Source organism: Xiphophorus couchianus, chromosome 15 (genome assembly GCF_001444195.1).
Source record: "Xiphophorus couchianus chromosome 15, X_couchianus-1.0, whole genome shotgun sequence".
Taxonomy (NCBI): Eukaryota; Metazoa; Chordata; class Actinopteri; order Cyprinodontiformes; family Poeciliidae; genus Xiphophorus; species Xiphophorus couchianus.
The window spans coordinates 16,987,115-17,005,060 of record NC_040242.1 but is presented as its reverse complement, the minus strand read 5'-3'; the positions used below and the strand labels follow the sequence as shown (position 1 = coordinate 17,005,060).

Genomic DNA, 17,946 nt, shown 5'->3' with positions numbered 1-17,946 from the left:
TACAAATAAAAGAAAATCCCTGCAGGCACTCCAAGCTTGACTGTGCTGAAACGTATACTAACCCCCTTATTTTACCTGTGGCATATATTATAAAGCTCTTGTCAATAGCTAGAAAAAATCCAGCCGAGACATTTTCACCTCCGCACAACTTCCTAATCCTGTTTTCACATTACCTCAGAATTGAAAGAGAACTCTTTTCGCTCTTTATTAACTGTGAATTTTTATTCAGCGCTCAGAGTTGTCTAACTCCAGAAGGAAATGGACTAATAATACACCACCATTAAACTCTCTAATTACGTATATTCCAACAAAGAGAGTGGGGCTTATTTTGAGGATCTGAAAATTGTAAATCTGCGTTCATCATTAAACACACACACACGCCTACATACACACATGAACAGAAGCTGACACCACAGAGATAAGCAACAGCTGTGGGAAACGCAATCAAATCCACTGACAGTGAAGTTCCTGGCTTATGACGGCAGTTTGACAGAACATTTTAGAGTTGATTATTTCTTTTTTTTTTTTAGGCATCTTAACTTGTAACAGCAATCTGATGTTTTAATAACCTTGGTTAAATCAATGCCGTTACTTGTGGTCAGGCTGGCCCCTTACAGATCTTTTTCCATTTATAGTCAACACTTCGAAAAACAACCTTTTGCTTCGGTCACAGCTGCGAGTTTGTTGGGGAAAAATGTCTCTTACCAGCTTTCAACATCGAGAGATTAAAATCTTTCGAGCCCGGATTAGATGTAGAACAACCGTGAGCCTCAAATCTGGCGTCTTGCCACAGGTTCTCTGTTGGATTTAGGTTAGGATTTTGGCAGAAGGTTCGGACACGTGCATGTTTTGATCTAAGTTGTCGTCGTCGTCCTGCTGGAAAGCAATTTTTTTTTTCTTTTTGTGAGTTTTACCGCCTTGAAATGGTCTTACTCAAGATTTGCTTGGATTTTAGCACCATTTGTATTTCAGCTCACTCTGACCATCTTCCCTGTCCAGCTGAAAGAGTCCATCACTATATCATTATGCTGCCACCACCACGTTTCGTGGTTTAGGTGGTGTGTTAAGCACCATTAGATTGCCTCCACATTGTTTTGGCTGTACGTAGACCAGTCGCAACAACCAATAAAACAATTAGTCACATAATACGTTACAGGGACCACTATAATTTCCATCTGCATAATTTATTGTTTTTTCTCCTTTTTGGAATGACAATTTTGTTTACAGGCTTCAGAATCCATTTTATTTGTAGTTTTTGTTGTTTTGTTTACTTATTTTCCATATTCAAAATGTCTTCCAGTTCCAGTGTTAAATGTTCAATAGAATTTAAAGTTTATTCATCTTTAGGAATGTGTTCTTGCATTATTATACCATTACTAGTGCATTACTTGAAAATGGTCTCAAAACAACATTATTGTTTATCGCGAAAAATTCTGGAACAATTTATCGTGACAGGCCTCGGTGTAAGTCAAAACGTTCAGTCTGGTTCTTACCTACACCAATCGTTGTCGTGCCAACAGGTTCTCCTGAGCTGTGGAAGAGATTGTGGTTGTAACGTAAAAACATCAAAAGTATGGGAAGGCAATTTCAAAGCACTGTCAAGGAAATGTAAGCACTTTTGAACCCCCTCAAAGTGTATTTTGACTGTATTTTTCTGTTTTATTGCTGATTCTTACTTTGGCTTTGATGTGTTACAGGTGCTCTCATAAAGCGATAGTGCTCTTTAAAAGCTATTGATTGTAACTGACTGATGCATCATAAATTTATCTTAGGGCAGGCCTGAGAAAACTGAGATGTTGGACCTTACTACCGTGTATAAGCTAGTCATGGACATTTTACCAAGACCCCCAAATGTTTAGCTTTTTTTTCTTCTTCAAATTGTCTTCAAAAAGAAAACTGGTATAATGTGTCCTTTAAGACCTAAAGAAATGGGGGTTTTTTTTGTTGTTTTTTTTTAAAAAGCCTTCTAAAACCAAATCCTCTGAATAAACTATAGATATGAAATAAGATCCACTTGAGGTTTAAATTTTAAACTAGCCATGAATTATGGAACCTGCCCTCTCCTTTGTTCATTAATATTATAATAAGAACGGCGTGCGTCTTAAAACAGCCGCGCAAGCTTGAGAAGCACAAGAAAGGCGGAAGCATGAAAACATTACTGGGTTTGAAATGGAAATTCATGCATATGATTTATTGAGTCTTAAAACTGTTATACCACCAAGATTGTAGCTTTGTAAAGCTGCAGTCCAAACTTCACAGCCCCTTTTTGCTTGATTTCTAACCTGCTTCCATTCTGAGGCCTTGAAGGACGTAATAGAAGCAGATTGGACTTTGATTGCAGCCTGCAGTTTGAGGCGTAATTGTGCGATTCGTCGTAGGAATTCTCCTCCAACAATACCTATTGTTCAGGCGTTCTAAAAATCCACATTATTTGACGGTTTGAGTTATTTTCGCTGAATAACGGTCTTCATACTGCATGCTGTAGCGCTGCACCGGCAGACCGTAATCCAACAAATAAAATATTTACCTCGATGAATTATAGAAAAGACGAAATTCGAAAGTTACCTCTTCAGTTTTGAATTTATAAAAACAAATAAGGCTTCGGAAAGCAGGGGAAGGTGTCTCTAGTTAATGTCTGGATGTTTCTAGATTGTCTCTGTGGCGTCGGGTGTTGAATTTTAAACTCTACAAAACCCCCAGACAGAGGCTGGTTCATCTCAAGGGCAGAACACCAAAGCCTCACATGAGTGGGATTGTTTCTGCTGTCCAATCCAACAACGTTTGCACTGACTTCTATGTCGGTGAAACCAAACAACTGCACGGCACAGGAGGATGAGGCTCCTTGTGGTTAGAAACAGCAACTCCACATACATGCTCAGATATAGCTAAATATAGCATGTGTTTTTAAACTGTAACTTTAAGGCACTTTTTAGGAAAAGGAGCAGAACAAAGTAAATGATGTCACTTCAGGCCCACGTCCTGTTGGAAGGCCAGTTCTCACAAATGTTTTTTTAATTTTTTTTGCGAAAACTGTTCATTAAGCTGTCATACCAAAAACGTCATGGCACTCATCTTAGAAACTTTTGGTACCTTTCAACTTTCAAAGTACCAGGCTGAACATGCCTGGTACTTTCTAGAAACTTCTAACAGCCTCTTTGCTTTATGAGAGCCAATTTGTCACCATCTCACTGATGCTGGAAATGATTAAAATGAGTCTCCTTCAGTCTGTAACAGCATCCGCTCTGAAGAGTACCGGGAGCACTTATTTCTGACGTATGCAGAGGATTTAATTTCTAGTTTTATGTTTGATTGCTTTTCTGTACATTTCTTCATAAAAGATGCTTTCAAAGAGAAGGTTAATTACGAAAGGAAGTAAAGAGTATCGCTTTATTAGGTTCTTGAAAAATTGTTTTCCTCTTTTATATTTTGAGAGATGGGACTAAACGTGAGGAAGATGGAGGAAGTAGACTCTTTGTGTGACCAACCTTGGCTTCGTGGTCCACTCCACATCTCTACCCTGCTGAACTCAACAGGAGGATAGCTGCGTACACCACATTGCAAAAACTCAATCTTACTAGTTTTGGTACTGGGCAGATTATTTCACTTATAACTAGTACTTTTTCATCAAGAATACAGAATTATTGACTTAAAACAAACTTCTATTTCTTGCTGAAAAGTTATTTGTAAGTTAGTTTGGTCTCATTTCAAGTATTCTAAAACATTTGCACTAGAATCTAGACAAAAATACTTGGTAAGATTTTATTCCCCCCCCAGTATAAGCTTATCCTGTCGTTTTCCATTCATCCCGCATTGATGCCAGCGTCTGTCAAAACCTCATCTAGCGTTAAACCATCGACTTTCTTGAATTTAGCAGGGACCCAATTACCAAAGCGGGCCATTTTCACCACTCCCCATCAGCAGGTGTTGTTCTTGTGAGAAATGCAAAGCAAACAAGGCCATGACTCAAACATGAGCAACTGTCGGCTCCGCCAGATCTGCCTCCCTCGTGGCCGGGAGACATTGATGTCGCGGGGAGCGTCTCGGCTGGTACTTTGCACTGTCACGCTAGGGTCCCACCTAATACCCCAAGTGTAAATTGGAGCCTCGGCTCAGCGGGCTCCCCTGACAGCACTTCCCACTGATCAGATGTGGGGGATAGTTTTTGAGAGCTCTGTGTAGTGTAATTGGTGTAAAAGAAGTGTTCCTCTGACATGTGCTTAGTCCACTCCTGCATGCTCCGAAGTGACATCCAGCTACCAAGCCATTATCTAGTGGCTTTTTACACATGTCCTGCAAGGAGGATGAGGGGCGGAGACCGTGTGTGGAGGGGAGTGGGGCGCGCAGCTAGTCTCACGGAGACTGAATTTATCTTTCAATCTGATTGACAGGCTTTTTAGTCGGCTTAATCTTTGTTCTTCAACTGGCCGCCCCTATGAGCAACCACACACACCACTAATCTGGAGGCTTATTTGTTAGCATGGGAGAAGAGGGGATCTATCTTAAAGAAGCAGATTGTGAATAGTGTGGACTGTGAATAATTGCTTTTTTCTTCCCGGGCTTATGGAACAAATTGAATTTCCGGTGCACAGGATGAGAGTCACCGTTTAAGCAGATTTTTTATTTATTTTTTTTGGCAGGACCGGAGCTGGCGCCGTGCCTGATTTGTGTTGGGGCCTGCAGTGGGAGGCACGCTGTTCCTTTTCTCCTCAGTTGTATTCATTGATTGTGGAGGGCTCATTATTCCTGACTTTTAACTAGATTCAAGAGACTCTGAAATACAGTACAAAAGAGAGAGAGAGAGAAAAAAATCTGACTCCTGGCACTTTTTCCACATTTGTCACATTACAGCCACATACTAGTTTTTTTTTAATCTCAAGTGCGAAATGTATATATTTTTTGCACAGTTTTGACCTAATTACTGCTCTGAGGAAGTGATTCTTCCAACAAATGAACTTTTTAAAGTCTGTACACTCCAGATAACAATTAAACGATCGCTGATTTAGCTAACGATTATTTCAATAGTTGATTCATCACGATTACTACTAGTAGAGGTTAGTTTAACAGACCTCACCATGAATTGCTGTTGGACAGTGAGGGCCTTGTTTCATCGTGGCGCCATTATTTACTCTCATTGGTCAGTAAAATCAAGTTTTTGTTTGCAAGTTTCACTGAAATGACGCGTGATGCTGATGTTGCTGTCTGGATCAAAATGAATTCCTCAGCGTGAATAAATGGATCCCGCTGCTTGTTTCTCTCCCTCCTCAAACCGTCTCTCATTCTCAGCTGTTTTCTTTCATCGAGATTCAGACACTTGTCCACAGATGGGCCCGGAGAAGTGGTGCTGAGGATTGCAGATGAGAACTCAGAAACAAGATATCCAATCTGGGACTTGCTTTTTTTATTTATTTATATTATTTATTTTGGCTGCATTTTACCCAAGAACACACACACAGATTATGGTGCTTTTATGCAACAACAAAAAAAGCTTGTGTTCCTGGTAGCTGGAACAGTGTGAAGTCTTTTGGCTTAATGCGTAGCGTTTAAAAGCATGTCAGGATTTCCTGTTTTAGAGAAGCCTGTCAGCAAGAAAAGAAAAATAAAAGAGGAGCTATTTCAGTTTGTCATCTTGTTTCATTTTTAGCTCTAATGACAGCAGGGGCCCCTCTGGCAAAGTGGCCTAGCCACATGTCTGTTCAAAAGAAAACAGCATAATAGCAGTGCTGGTCTGCGGCTTGGTTGTCCATAAAATAGCATTTGAAGTGCATCTTTTCATTACATTCATTCTGCTTGATGTTGTTGACAGTGCTGCTATTTACATATTGATTTGGTCACATAGCTGCGGCCCCCCCTGGCCTTATGTGTGACGGCCAGGTGTGTCAACACCTTTCAATGTAATCGTAGCAATCTTTTATTGCTGCCATTTTTGTTTTGCTGTACTTTCTCCAAACCTGCAGTTTGACTTATTATACCCTTTCGCATCACTTGCACCTCTTGAAACTTATTCCGCCTTCTCCCTGTGTAATCTTAAGATCTGGGACTACTGATTAGTCGCACAGTTCATGAAAATGGCATTTTGAACGCTTGGCTTCTCTTTAAGCCGACCCCATGTTGACGAACAGTCAGTGTGCAGTTGCTCAGCGTGGAAGTAAATGCTTTGTAAACCAATCAGGCTGAGAGAAAGGTAGAGTGGGAGGCTGGGGGAAAGCAGCGTTGTCAACTTGCTTTCACGTTTAATGCATAAACAGCAAACTGGAGGGTTGGAGGCATTATTGCCTTGCAGTTATTACTTTCAGACCTATGTTGTCTTGATCATTTAGCATATTAAGCTTTGTATTTTGATAAGGTTTGAGAAAGTAGATCCTATCAATAAAACTCAAAAGTTATTACCTGCCGATCCACAGAGTATAGTTGTCTCTTCAGGTGAGGGCTTTCAAATGTTAGGTATTTATTGGTTTATTTATTGTTCACCTTTTTAGTCAGTCATTTATACATTTTTTGGTCTACAAGTTTTGTGTTTTCAACCTCCATTGGTTGGAATTTAGTGCGACGCCTTCTATTTATGTTGGTGTGTATTTATTGTGACTTGCTGTTGAAAGTAAAAGGTCTGATCTCTTCCAAGTCAGTGAATGCACCATACCGAAGCTCCATCAGGTCGGTGTAAGAAACACCTTTTAGTGTAGTTGCCGTTATGAAACTAACTAAGCTGACTTTTAGGATGTTATTTAAGAGGAAACTGCTGTTCAATGAGCCAGTGAGGGAGTGAATTATGTACAACAAACCTGATGCTATATTATTGTTTATATCCCCTTAGGAACATGGTGGATTTGGAAAAATGTCCCTTTTGGAAATCTGACAGACCAGAATCTACATTCCCTTAGGGAAAGACTAGGAACTTCTGTTTCAGCAAGTCTAGCCTCACTAATCATTGGGGGATGATGCTAAAGTCAAACTAAAATGTTAAATCTAATTATTTTAACTTTGTTCTTAAAGGGTCAAATCCCATTGTACAGATATTTTCTCACACACCTTGTGATGTTACCTCTGCTCTTTATGCCAGGAGGGCAAAAATAAATTTTTTTGAATGCTCTTCTATCTTCTTGCAGTAACAGATTTGATACCCACATCTGTTGGGCCAAACATTTTTATCCATGTGTTTATGTGACTATTAAACATTTACCTCCAGTACTTTTAAGCCTTTCTGCTGAGTTTGATGTCTCCAGCCTTTTCATTCTGTTAGCATTATATATATATATATATATATATATATATATATATATATGGAATTTATATATGTATATATAAATTCCAGGAGCATATTCTCATAATACATGGGCTGTCTGGTAGCCTTATTGCATCGTCAGCATGATTCAAAACAACACTTTTCACACCGCGGCACACATAAATATTGCACAGATTACATTCCACATGCGAGAAGCAAAACGGAACCACGCTCTTCTTTAACTGATGATATTGGATCTCTTGATATCTTTAAAATTACATGTTCCCACGTCCATCTAAGGAAAAATCTTGTTGCTTCCATGGCTTATTTGTATTCTTTATTACATTCTTTTAGAAGACCAAAACAGTTTGTGGCTCTCGCTATTTTCTCTCTCTCTCTCTACGACTATATTTGAGCCATCGCTCTAACCATATTTGATTTGTAGAACTTAACCTTCCATAAATGCGTAAGGGTGTAAACGTACTGAGTTCCCCTTTATTTAATTATGACTATGTGCTAAGCTGGATAGATGGATAAACTTTATCAGTCAGCTTAGTTCTCCAGGCAGGGTCTTCTCGCTAAATCTAATTTTCAAATGCGCCAGGAAAAGCACTTATTAAACTCGGATTGACTTCTAGATTATTTCTTTAGGAAATAATGTAGAAGGATTCGATCCATCCGATCCCCAGGAAACCCGCTGAAAGTCTCAGAGCTCCGTATTGATCAAAAGTTACTCCTTTATTGATCTTTGCGCGGCGGTGACTATGATAACATTTCGATTTATTATTTAATTCCATATATTTTCATTTGACCTTTTTTTTTTCACTCGAGTTCCACCACTTAAATTTTTTTTAGCATCTCACTGAAGACACTGAAGTCTAAAGCTACAGGTTCAGTAGGATTTTTTTTTTTTTCTTTTTCTTTTTTTTAAAAAAAAGGTACATTGAAATTACTGTAATAAAATAACAGTTGTATGTAAAGAAAATAAATTGAAATGAGGCAAGAAAAAGAACAACAATAAATTATATTTACGCATTCAAAGTGGGTAGATGTATAAACTTATTTTTAAATCCAATGTCTTCCAGCAGTAGCATCATCCAGTCAATTGTCATCATGTTAACTTGGTTATATTTTATCTTGGTTACTAGTTTCTATAGCTGTTTCCTCCAGGACATGTCTGGCTTTATTGAATATACACCGTGTTCCAAATTATTATGCAAATTGGATTTAAGTGTCATAAAGATTGTTGTGCTAAATATTAAATTTATAGATGGTATTGTGTGTCAGGGCTCTTTGAATCACTATAATTAATTTCAGAGAGCTGGCTGATTACTTTGTCTGGTGAACTCAATCAAAGGAAATCTACTGAAGAAGGATGTTCCACATTATTAAGCAGGCCACAGGTTTCAATCAATATAGGAAAGAGAAAGAATCTCTCCTGACGAAAATCATCAGATAGTTTAGTGCCGTATGACAAGGTATGAAAACATTAGATATTTAATGAAAACTGAAGTGTCATCGTACTGTGAAGAAATTTGTGGCTGATTCAGAACAAAGATGGGTTTGTACAGTAAAGGCATAATGAGGAAGGTTTCTGTTAGACAAATTAATCGGATTAAGAGAGCAGCTGTTAAAATGCCCTGACAAAGCAGCAAACGGTTATTTGAAGCTGCTGGAGCCTCTGGAACCTCAAGGTGGAGGATCCTCCAGAGGCTTCCGGTGCATGAACCTACTATTGGGCCCCTAACCAGAGCTCACAAGCAGAAACGGTCGCAGTGGGTCCAGCTGTACATGAAGATTAATTTTCAAACAGACTTGTTCACTGATGACTGCTGTGCGACCCTGGATGGTCCAGATGGACGCAGTAGTGGATTGGTGGTGGATGGCCACCACGTCCCAAAACGGCTGTGACGTCAGCAAGGAGGTGGTGGAGTCATGCTTTGGGCCAAAGTCATGGGGAGAGAATCATTGGTCAAACCCTTCAGAGTCCCTGATGGTGTGAAAATGACCTCAGCAAAGTATATGGACTTTCTGACTGATCACTTTCTTTCATGGTTCAAAAAGAAGAGCCGTATCTTCTGTAGCAAAATCATCTTCATGCATGACAATGCACCATCTCATACTGCAAGGAATACCACTGTGTCATTGGCTGCTATGGGCATAAAAGGGGAGAAACTCAATGTGTGGTCACCATCCTCCTCTGACCTCAACCCTATTGAGAACCTTTGGAGTTTCCTCAAACAGAAGATCTGAGGGTGGAATGCAGTTCATATCAAAACAAAACATTACAGTAATTATTACTTTAGTTACTAATACACATCTCCCTGCATAATTTATTATAAAAACCTTTTAATAAAGACTTGTTCAAAATTAATCCAAACCTCTGAATGGCTGTTGAGATAAAAAAAAAAATAAAAAAAACTCCTTTATTTGTATTTTATGACCAGGTCCACTGAAAAAGGTACTATTTTCTCCCATGACTTCTTTTTCTTTTTTTTGTCGCAAATCGCCCCCCATCACATACCACCTTCGGCCTAGTAGGCACCGCTGGTTTTTATAGCAACAAACAAACCGGAGTCATTTATAATTCATTTATTTGGTTGTGCCTCACGTGGAAAAAGAAAGGAAAACAGGAAGGAGGAGTGGAATTGTGCTCTCCGAGGCAGATATCGAAGGCTTAGTGGTGTCCCTGGTGACAGGAACTGTTGGGTTTCAAGCCCCCTACTGCCTGCAAACCCTTTTCTCTCAGTCAGCGCCGAGGAAGACTCCCCAGCTCTTACACACACAAGTCGTGTCGGTGGAGCCAGAAACGCGTTCATTGATCAAAGTAGACCCTCTACTACATCACAGCCGGCTACTGTCTTCATGCATGATTGTTCACAGCTTGTTTGTTTAACAGAAGCTCTGTGTGCAACACGATAAAACTTAGACAGCATCACAGCAGCGCTTTACACATTTCACAAGAGTAAATCGCTGTCTCTTCTCAAAGCCATAAAGTTGTGAATTTATGAAACACATTTTATTGGGCAAAGTGAGACAAGTTTACCCTGCTGCAGCAAAGTAGCGGAGTTCAGTTGTGACACTGCTATGCACTTCTCTGAATGTCTTCACACTTTGCCACGTTTCAACACCAAACTAAAACATATTTAACAGGATTATGTATGATCAACCAATATAAACTAATGCAGCTTTGTGAAGTGGAAGCAAAACAAGCGAGAGCTTTCAACAATTTTAAAAGTGAAAATATTAAATGTAAAATTACCTGTTTTGAGATTCGCGTTAATGTTATTTCCGCATCAAAAACACACCGGGAGTGTTGCTTTGATTCTTCCATGCATGTTTGGAAAATCGCCCATGGCAACGATTGGGAGGCGCCTAACCTTGCTCTCAAAAAGCGCCACCTATTTCCACAAACCTCGCCCTCGGAGGTTCACTCTCCAGCCGAGCTTCCTAAGAACGGTTACGAGTGGTTTAATGGGAATGCATCGTCGTGATGAATTGCTGAAGGAGCAGGAGCTTCTTAAAGAGACGGAGGGCAATTTCAAGGCATCAAAATGTGAAATCAAATTTCAAGTAAAAATACATGTTTATTAGGAAAAAAAATTTATTCACTTATATGATATTCATTATTTATTTATTGTAAATGAGTAATTAATGAAAACCCATTAAAAGTACCCTGACCCTAAATACTCCAAGGCCTACTGTGTAAAAAGTCACATTTTGTGCATTTTTATACTCCCTTTTGGGTCTCTACTGCATCTAAAAACAGCCAAAGCACTTTAAAGAGAACCAGCCGGTTTTAAGGGATAAGTTAAACTTTTTGGTGTCTGGAAAATGAGCCATTTCAAAAAACTTCCAATTAAGTCGGATTCAACAGTCACGACACTGTATGTAGGCGTGCACTCACAAACGTACACACATTTATGGACCGATACACAGATTGGTACGCAATTTGGAGATAAATGCCTTGCCCAGGGACACACCAATATGTGGCAGGAGGAAGCTGGAATCAAACTTACAACCTTCCAATCACAAGACGACAACTCTACCACAGTCACAGAGCCACAGTTGCCCAATGGCCACTGGAAATGATAACCTTTTGCTGCATTCTTGTTGGTTGTGCAGGAGGCTAAACTTCTGCTTTTCAAAAATGTGCGGTGCAAACAGGTGCATCCGTTTGCACCTATTTTCACATGTGAGTGTAAACGTTGAGCTTGGGGGGGAATAGCCAGCAGCTTATTTAGACTTAAAAGTGACAGGTGACTGAAATCTCATTATCTAAGAATGATTTTGTGCAATTTAATGAACATGTTTTGTAGGCCACAAGATTATTCTACTTTTTCAAAGGAGCATAATACCTCACCTTTAAAATTTGTGTTTGTAACATGACAAAATGTGAAATAATGTAATAAGTAGGGATACTCTTGTAAGGCACTATAGCTCCATATATCACCATCCTGATTTGTTCTCTTCCAGCAGAAGCATCCCACACCCTCTATCTGTGGTCTCAAGACACTTGAGAATAGAGATGTAAAGAAAGATGGGGAGGGGACAATAGTGCAGGGAGTTTAGAGGGCTAAGGCTAAATGGCCCATGTCAGTAGTAGTCTTTAATGCAAGGGATTACTGGCTTTTTGTGTGCTGCGAGCTCACTCAGTCACTGAGCCTGTGTAAGACACACTCGCACACCATTTACCACACACTGACGGCGGCATCCCGATCGAGCCGACAAAAAGGGCTGGGAAGTAAACTGCTGCAATCAGCTTTGCGTGAGGGGACGGACAGGGGAGGAGGAAAAGAAAAATGTGGAACATGAAAAGAGAGAAAAGACAAACATGCTGGAAGCAGAGGTTTTTGTTGTTCAAAAGTGTTAAAATGGGGCTGACAATGAGGTGAGGAGAGGCTCTGTTACACACTGAGTATAGCTTCAGGTTAGGACTTGCATTACAGAGGAAAGAAAAAAGGTGTTCTCTCTGTCCTACTGAAGCGTGATGGAAATGGAAAGGAATGCTGCAGAAAGGCAACCAAGGGAAGGCTGGAAAATTACGTTCCCGTTCTCATGTTTGCGCGATGGGTCGAAATGTTGCTGATTGGAGCTTTTTAGGCGTGGCTATTTAAAACGGCGTCTCACAGCGATCTTTTATCTCTGAGCTGTGTTAAATTCATCCAAGCAAAGAAACGATTTGATACTGAAGCACAAAACAGACACCAGCAGAACATATTCAGTGCCTAATGATTGAGTAAGATTTATTTATGTTTTTTGTGATTGTCCAAGAAGGTATTACAAAAACCTGAGAAGGTTTGTGAGTGTGTGTGTTCTATGTATACCTGCTATTTAGATTTACTAGAATGACCAATTGGAGGTTTTCCGGTTAAAATCTTATCCTACCATGCTGCACGTGTGAGTGTTTGAAAGGTATTCAAGTCAAAGATACTTTTTGAATCACAGGGGGAAATTAAATGTTTTCGTCAGAGTTTTGTAGATGCTTACAGTGGTGTGCAGGAAGAATTTCCTGTAGCAGTCTGTGTTACAACATATCTTGAAAAGCGTGTGGCTGAAGACTGTTTTATAACAGTCTCATGACGTGGCTTGTCAGGGTTGTTCATCATTTCTTTTGTTTTTATGAAGAACTCTTCAGGAATTAAGTTTATAAATGTGTGTATCCAGTCCTGTCTGCTTGCTTTTGGGTTTAAAATGAGAACAATTTTTTCTTCCTACTTGATAATAGTCAATGTTTTAGATGTATGTAGTCTAAAATTGAAGTAAATCATGCATATATGGGGTACAACACACCAATATAAAGACTTAAGTTTTCTTGTTTGTAACTTTTTAACTACTGAATAATGACCTAATCTGGTTGGTGTGGGCTGTATACAGAAAGACTGGCTTTATTTGCTTAGAGTTAAATACTAACATTAAAAATAATTTCACAGATGTTCATCCAGTTTGAGCTAATTGGGGCCCAACAATCCCACAGTCAGATTAAATCCCAATGTTTATTTCTGATTTAATAATAGCAGAAGAGCAAAAATGGATGGAGTGTATGATTTAATTAATTTGGCGTTAAATTTCTGAAAAACAGCAGGCAGGACTGAGTATATTTATTTTAGTTCTTCATTGATGTTAATTAGAGCTGCACCAATCAATCAGCCAAAGATGGGAATTGACCAATTCTCTGCTGATCAGCTGCTATTTCTGGTTGGCAACTGCAAACATCTGAACACAGTATGGTATGTTGCCCTTTTTTGAGTTTATTAAAATTCAAGTAGAAACATGCAGTTTTTGTTGAATTAACAACTATAATCTTTCTGTAAAAACCTGCAGCACATTTCAGAAAAAACTTTTTTTACTGTTAAAAGTCCTTAAAGAAGAGCAGAAATGAGTATAAGCCAGTAGAGGACTGCTTGTTGGATCTCTTCTGTTAATTCCATAAACAAGCTAGTAAACTGCAGTTCTGCTTGCAGCACCAATAATTTATGCAAATAAAGCCTCGTATAGACTTTTCCTGTGCACTCAGGAAGCAATAAAAGCATCTGTGTGCCTCTTCATTTGATTTATTCATGACTATTACATATACAGTAGCTTACGATCTGGGGTCAGCAGTGCTTCCAATTCACAGAACCGTTTTGGCTTTTTGGAGTCTCGAAACCAACGATATTTCTGAGAAAAAGCTCACAGAATTCTTATTAGATTTTTAAGAAATAACCAACATTTTATGTCTGTTAAGTTTCAATCAACTGAAAAAGTCAAATATTTAGAGTTTTTCTTTCTTGACCTGGAAAAATAAAAAAGGAAAAATATAAAATAAAATTAAAAAAAAAATCAAATGACACCCTAAAAAATGCAGCTTTTCAATGTTGCTTTCATTCTGTAGGGGAAATACTATGGAAATGAACGACAAAAAAACTATTTACACTATCATTTATTATCTTAACATAAATTGCCAATGCTTTGTTCTTCATCTTTTTCTGCTATTTTCAGCTTCAGAACCAAAGGTTCAATACTTCAACCACAGATGATCAAATTAGTAATTCAGGTTTCACTGAATTACTGATTTGACATCACCTGTAATGTGATGTTATTACAGGTGATGTCACCTGCAATGACGGGTCAATACAGGTGACATCACCTGTGTCTACCTGTCATGACAGGTGACATCACCTGTCATGTATTGACCTGTTATGACAGGTGATGTCATGACAGGTGACGTCACCTGTCATGTATTGACCTGTCATGACATCAGACCCATTACAACAGGTAACAATGTTCTTGTTGCTGACTTCACAAAATACTTACGAATGTGCAGTTGCTTTATTGAAAACAATCAGTACACCCAGAAAAAAAAAGCTCCAGGACAAAATCTGTTTCCTCCTTAAATTGACTCAGACATAATAATGTTGCATTTATAATGTCGCAGCTGTTCTATTTTTAAGCGGCGCTTTGCTTCTGCTGGCTATTGTTGAGACTTCTTTGGTAGCAGCTGTAAGATTCAGTCGGTTTGAAATCCGGCCGGTTTGATCGGAACAGTTTGTGCTCGGGAACAAAAGAAAAAAAACAGAAAGCAAAGAGTTGTTTGATTTGTCCAAATTTTCACCTAAAATGGCAGTGAAGTTTCTCTTGGTGCTTGTTCATATGTTGGCTTTAATCAAGGCGCTCTTATTTAACCGCAAATCATTGTTAGATGAAGTTCAGTGATTAATACACTGCTAGCCCCTTTCTTTCTTTTGCCTCTGTAATTCCTCCCCCCCACATCTCCCTCCTCCCTGTTCACTGTAATTACCTCTCACATGTTCATTGATGAAAGGCTCTGACAAACACGCATGTCTTATTAATCACAATATCGCCTTGATTTTTGTTTTAGAGACGTGGACACTGTCTACCTCGGGTGCAAAAGACACGCGCGCACACACATATGCGCAAGCTTATTGCGGTGGAGGTTTCCCTGTTTGCCTGGTGTCAGGGGTGATAACATTAATTATTGTGCCTTTGCAGTCGCAGCCCTTTGCATTCTGATGAGCCCTGCGTTTGACTAAACCCGCACAGAGTAGCTGACTTTGACTCGGGTAAAATGTGAAGAACAGGTCAATTAGAAGAGCCTTCGACTGCTCCGAATGTTTTAATTAAAGTAGCAGTGAAATGTAAACTTAGTTCTAATTATGATTAGCTTTAATTAGCTGTCACTCTGATCCTAATTGCCTTTGAATACTTCTGACTTCTAAATGCCGCATCTCCAAGCGCCACTCGCCGTGCTGGGCTTCGCTTTACGTGCCAGGTCATACAGACACGTACGACTGTCTGCCTGTGTCTGTGTCATTACCGTCTCTCTCTGTAAACACGGTAATAATTCAGGATATGCATTTGAGTTAGTTTTTTTTCTCTCCATGATATTTAAAACATTGTGCTCTTTGTGACATCTCTGTTTACATGTTTTCCTGCAGGTTCTGCTGAGTTTGGTGGTAAAGAAGAGTGAAGGCTACAGCGTGGAGCAGCTGGAGAGACTCTACTCCCTCCTTAGCCAGTGTATCTATCGGCACCGCAGAGAATACGACAAGACCCGGCTGCTGCAGGTTAGAACCCCCCTGCCACCCGGAATCCCATCTCACTGGTCCCGTGTTCAGATATTGGTGCCAACATGCTAAATGCGCAGTGCTAGCTACATTTATCGACTCCCAATTTGAAGGCTTGTACCTGCACCGATTCGCTTTTTCACTTCCGATACCGATGCAGATATGAGGTTTAGTATCGGCTGATACCGATCCGTTACAGAAAATTGGATCGGATCAGCACACTTAAATACTTCACTAGCTTGGTCAAACATGTAAAAACAACACAACAGTGTAATTAGGAGTGAAATGGCCAATTTCAAATAAATAATAAAGACGCCAAAACTGATAAAACAACAGGTTGACTATCTTGGTCAAAAATGTAAAAACATAATGCAACAAACCTTCTTTCAAATGGTTCAGAAAGTGCAATTAAGAGTACTAAATATAATGTAAAATAAATAATAGTGCATGACGTCGCTCAAAGCATAGAATTAGACTGAATAGATCTGCTCTAATGGATACCCTTTCTCAACTTCTTTCCAATATCAGAACCAATACAGATATCAATATCGGATCTGCGCATCTCTAGTGAAACGCCGCAAAATAAATTACTTTGTTACGAGAAGATACTATAACACAGAAAACAATCCAAAAATCAAATCTGTAACTTGGTAACATTTACTTGGTGGTGAAGAAATTCTATACTAACACATAATTGCTTTAAAAAAAATTCAGACTTTTGCAAATAGGACACATGTGTCTAGTTGACTGAGACTTTAAAGAAAGTAGATTAGGTGTCTGGGAAGCCATTTCTTTGTCTACTTGTCTTACTTTATTTGGTTAAAAAGACACAATGGCGTTACATTTCCAGCTTTGGGGCGAAATCCGTTAGATCTTTATTTACATTTTAGTTTAAACTGACACTTCAAAGAGTTGATAAGGTTACCAGAAAGACATAGCATCACGGATCCTTCCCTCATAGTAACCAGCAGACAAGATGTGCTTTTTCACAAAAGCACATTTTTTATTTTTTATTTTACTACAAACCATCTTCGAGTACTTTGTGCTGAAAAGCTCAATTTTGTCTCATCTGACCAAAGCCGTTCCAGATAAAAAATCTCAGTAGGGTTTACGTTTATGATGTTAAGAGAGGAAAACCTTTTGTTTTTCTTTTCCTGGTATCACTCTTTAGCAATCTTTTTTTTTTCATATATGTGTGGTGTCTAAAGGTTTGAATAGAGTCTTGGTAGCTCAATAATAGCAGCCACTGCAGTTCTCCAGCTGTAAGCTTTTGTTTATCTGTTCTTCACATTTTTAACCATTGGTTTCTGCGCAGCATAAACATGTGACTTCATTCTGCCTGGCGGTTAATCCCTAAGAGAAATGAGCCTCTGTGTCACATCCTAGTCATACTGTAGGGAAAAAATTAACTTATAGATTACCCATTAGTCATTCCATGAAACACTTGACTTAGAGGAATGCGTAAATTAAAAATTGTTTCAGTTATATTTAAAAAGTCTTTCCATTCCTCTTTACCAGGGTGCCAACAAATGATGCTCTGTACGTTTCACATATTAGCATCAGTATGTGAATTAGTTAAGATTTTTACACATTGCTTGTATTGCATGTGTTGCACACTCAGTTTAACAGGCGTGCCGATAAATGTAAGGCACGTGTATTTAATTTGATATTTTCTGTACCACGGGAAGTGGGTTACAGAAAATACAAATAGCATGATGTCTTTAAGCTCCCATTAATTAATTACTATGAGACATTAGTGAAGGACGTTGTGACCTCATAAAATACTTTGTTTGGAGGCTCTGCATCATTTGCTTGTTGCCATTTTTGTATTTCGAAGCCATAAGTGATCATTTTTAGGCAAGATGAAGAGTGATGCTTGAAAACTGATTAGACAAAGGTACTCATCTCTGAGGGCTGCCAGCACACTCATCACAAGACGTTAATTCTGCTAATGACACTATAATGACTTGTTTAAGAAAAAAAAGGCTTTTACTACAGTTTTTTTAAATGAGATTCTATTAGAGAACAAGATATTTTGTAGACACTGACTTGCCGTCACACTGCTTTTTTTTATGCTGTAAGATGTTTTACCACTCACTGCAGATTCTTTGATCAGTTATGGTTTTTCCTGTGTAACCTGCAGTGAGACGGCCTCTTCTT

General features: G+C 39.0%; 1 protein-coding gene across 1 annotated transcript in view; it reads left to right on the top strand.

Annotated features, from left to right (window-relative positions):
* atad2b (ATPase family AAA domain containing 2B) overlaps positions 1 to 17,946 on the top strand; it is an 88,938-nt gene that overhangs the window by 58,861 nt on the left and 12,131 nt on the right. The window contains exon 27 of the mRNA XM_028039720.1: positions 15,658 to 15,786. Within this exon, the coding sequence (XP_027895521.1) occupies positions 15,658 to 15,786 (129 nt within the window). The remainder of the gene's footprint in view (positions 1 to 15,657; positions 15,787 to 17,946) is intronic.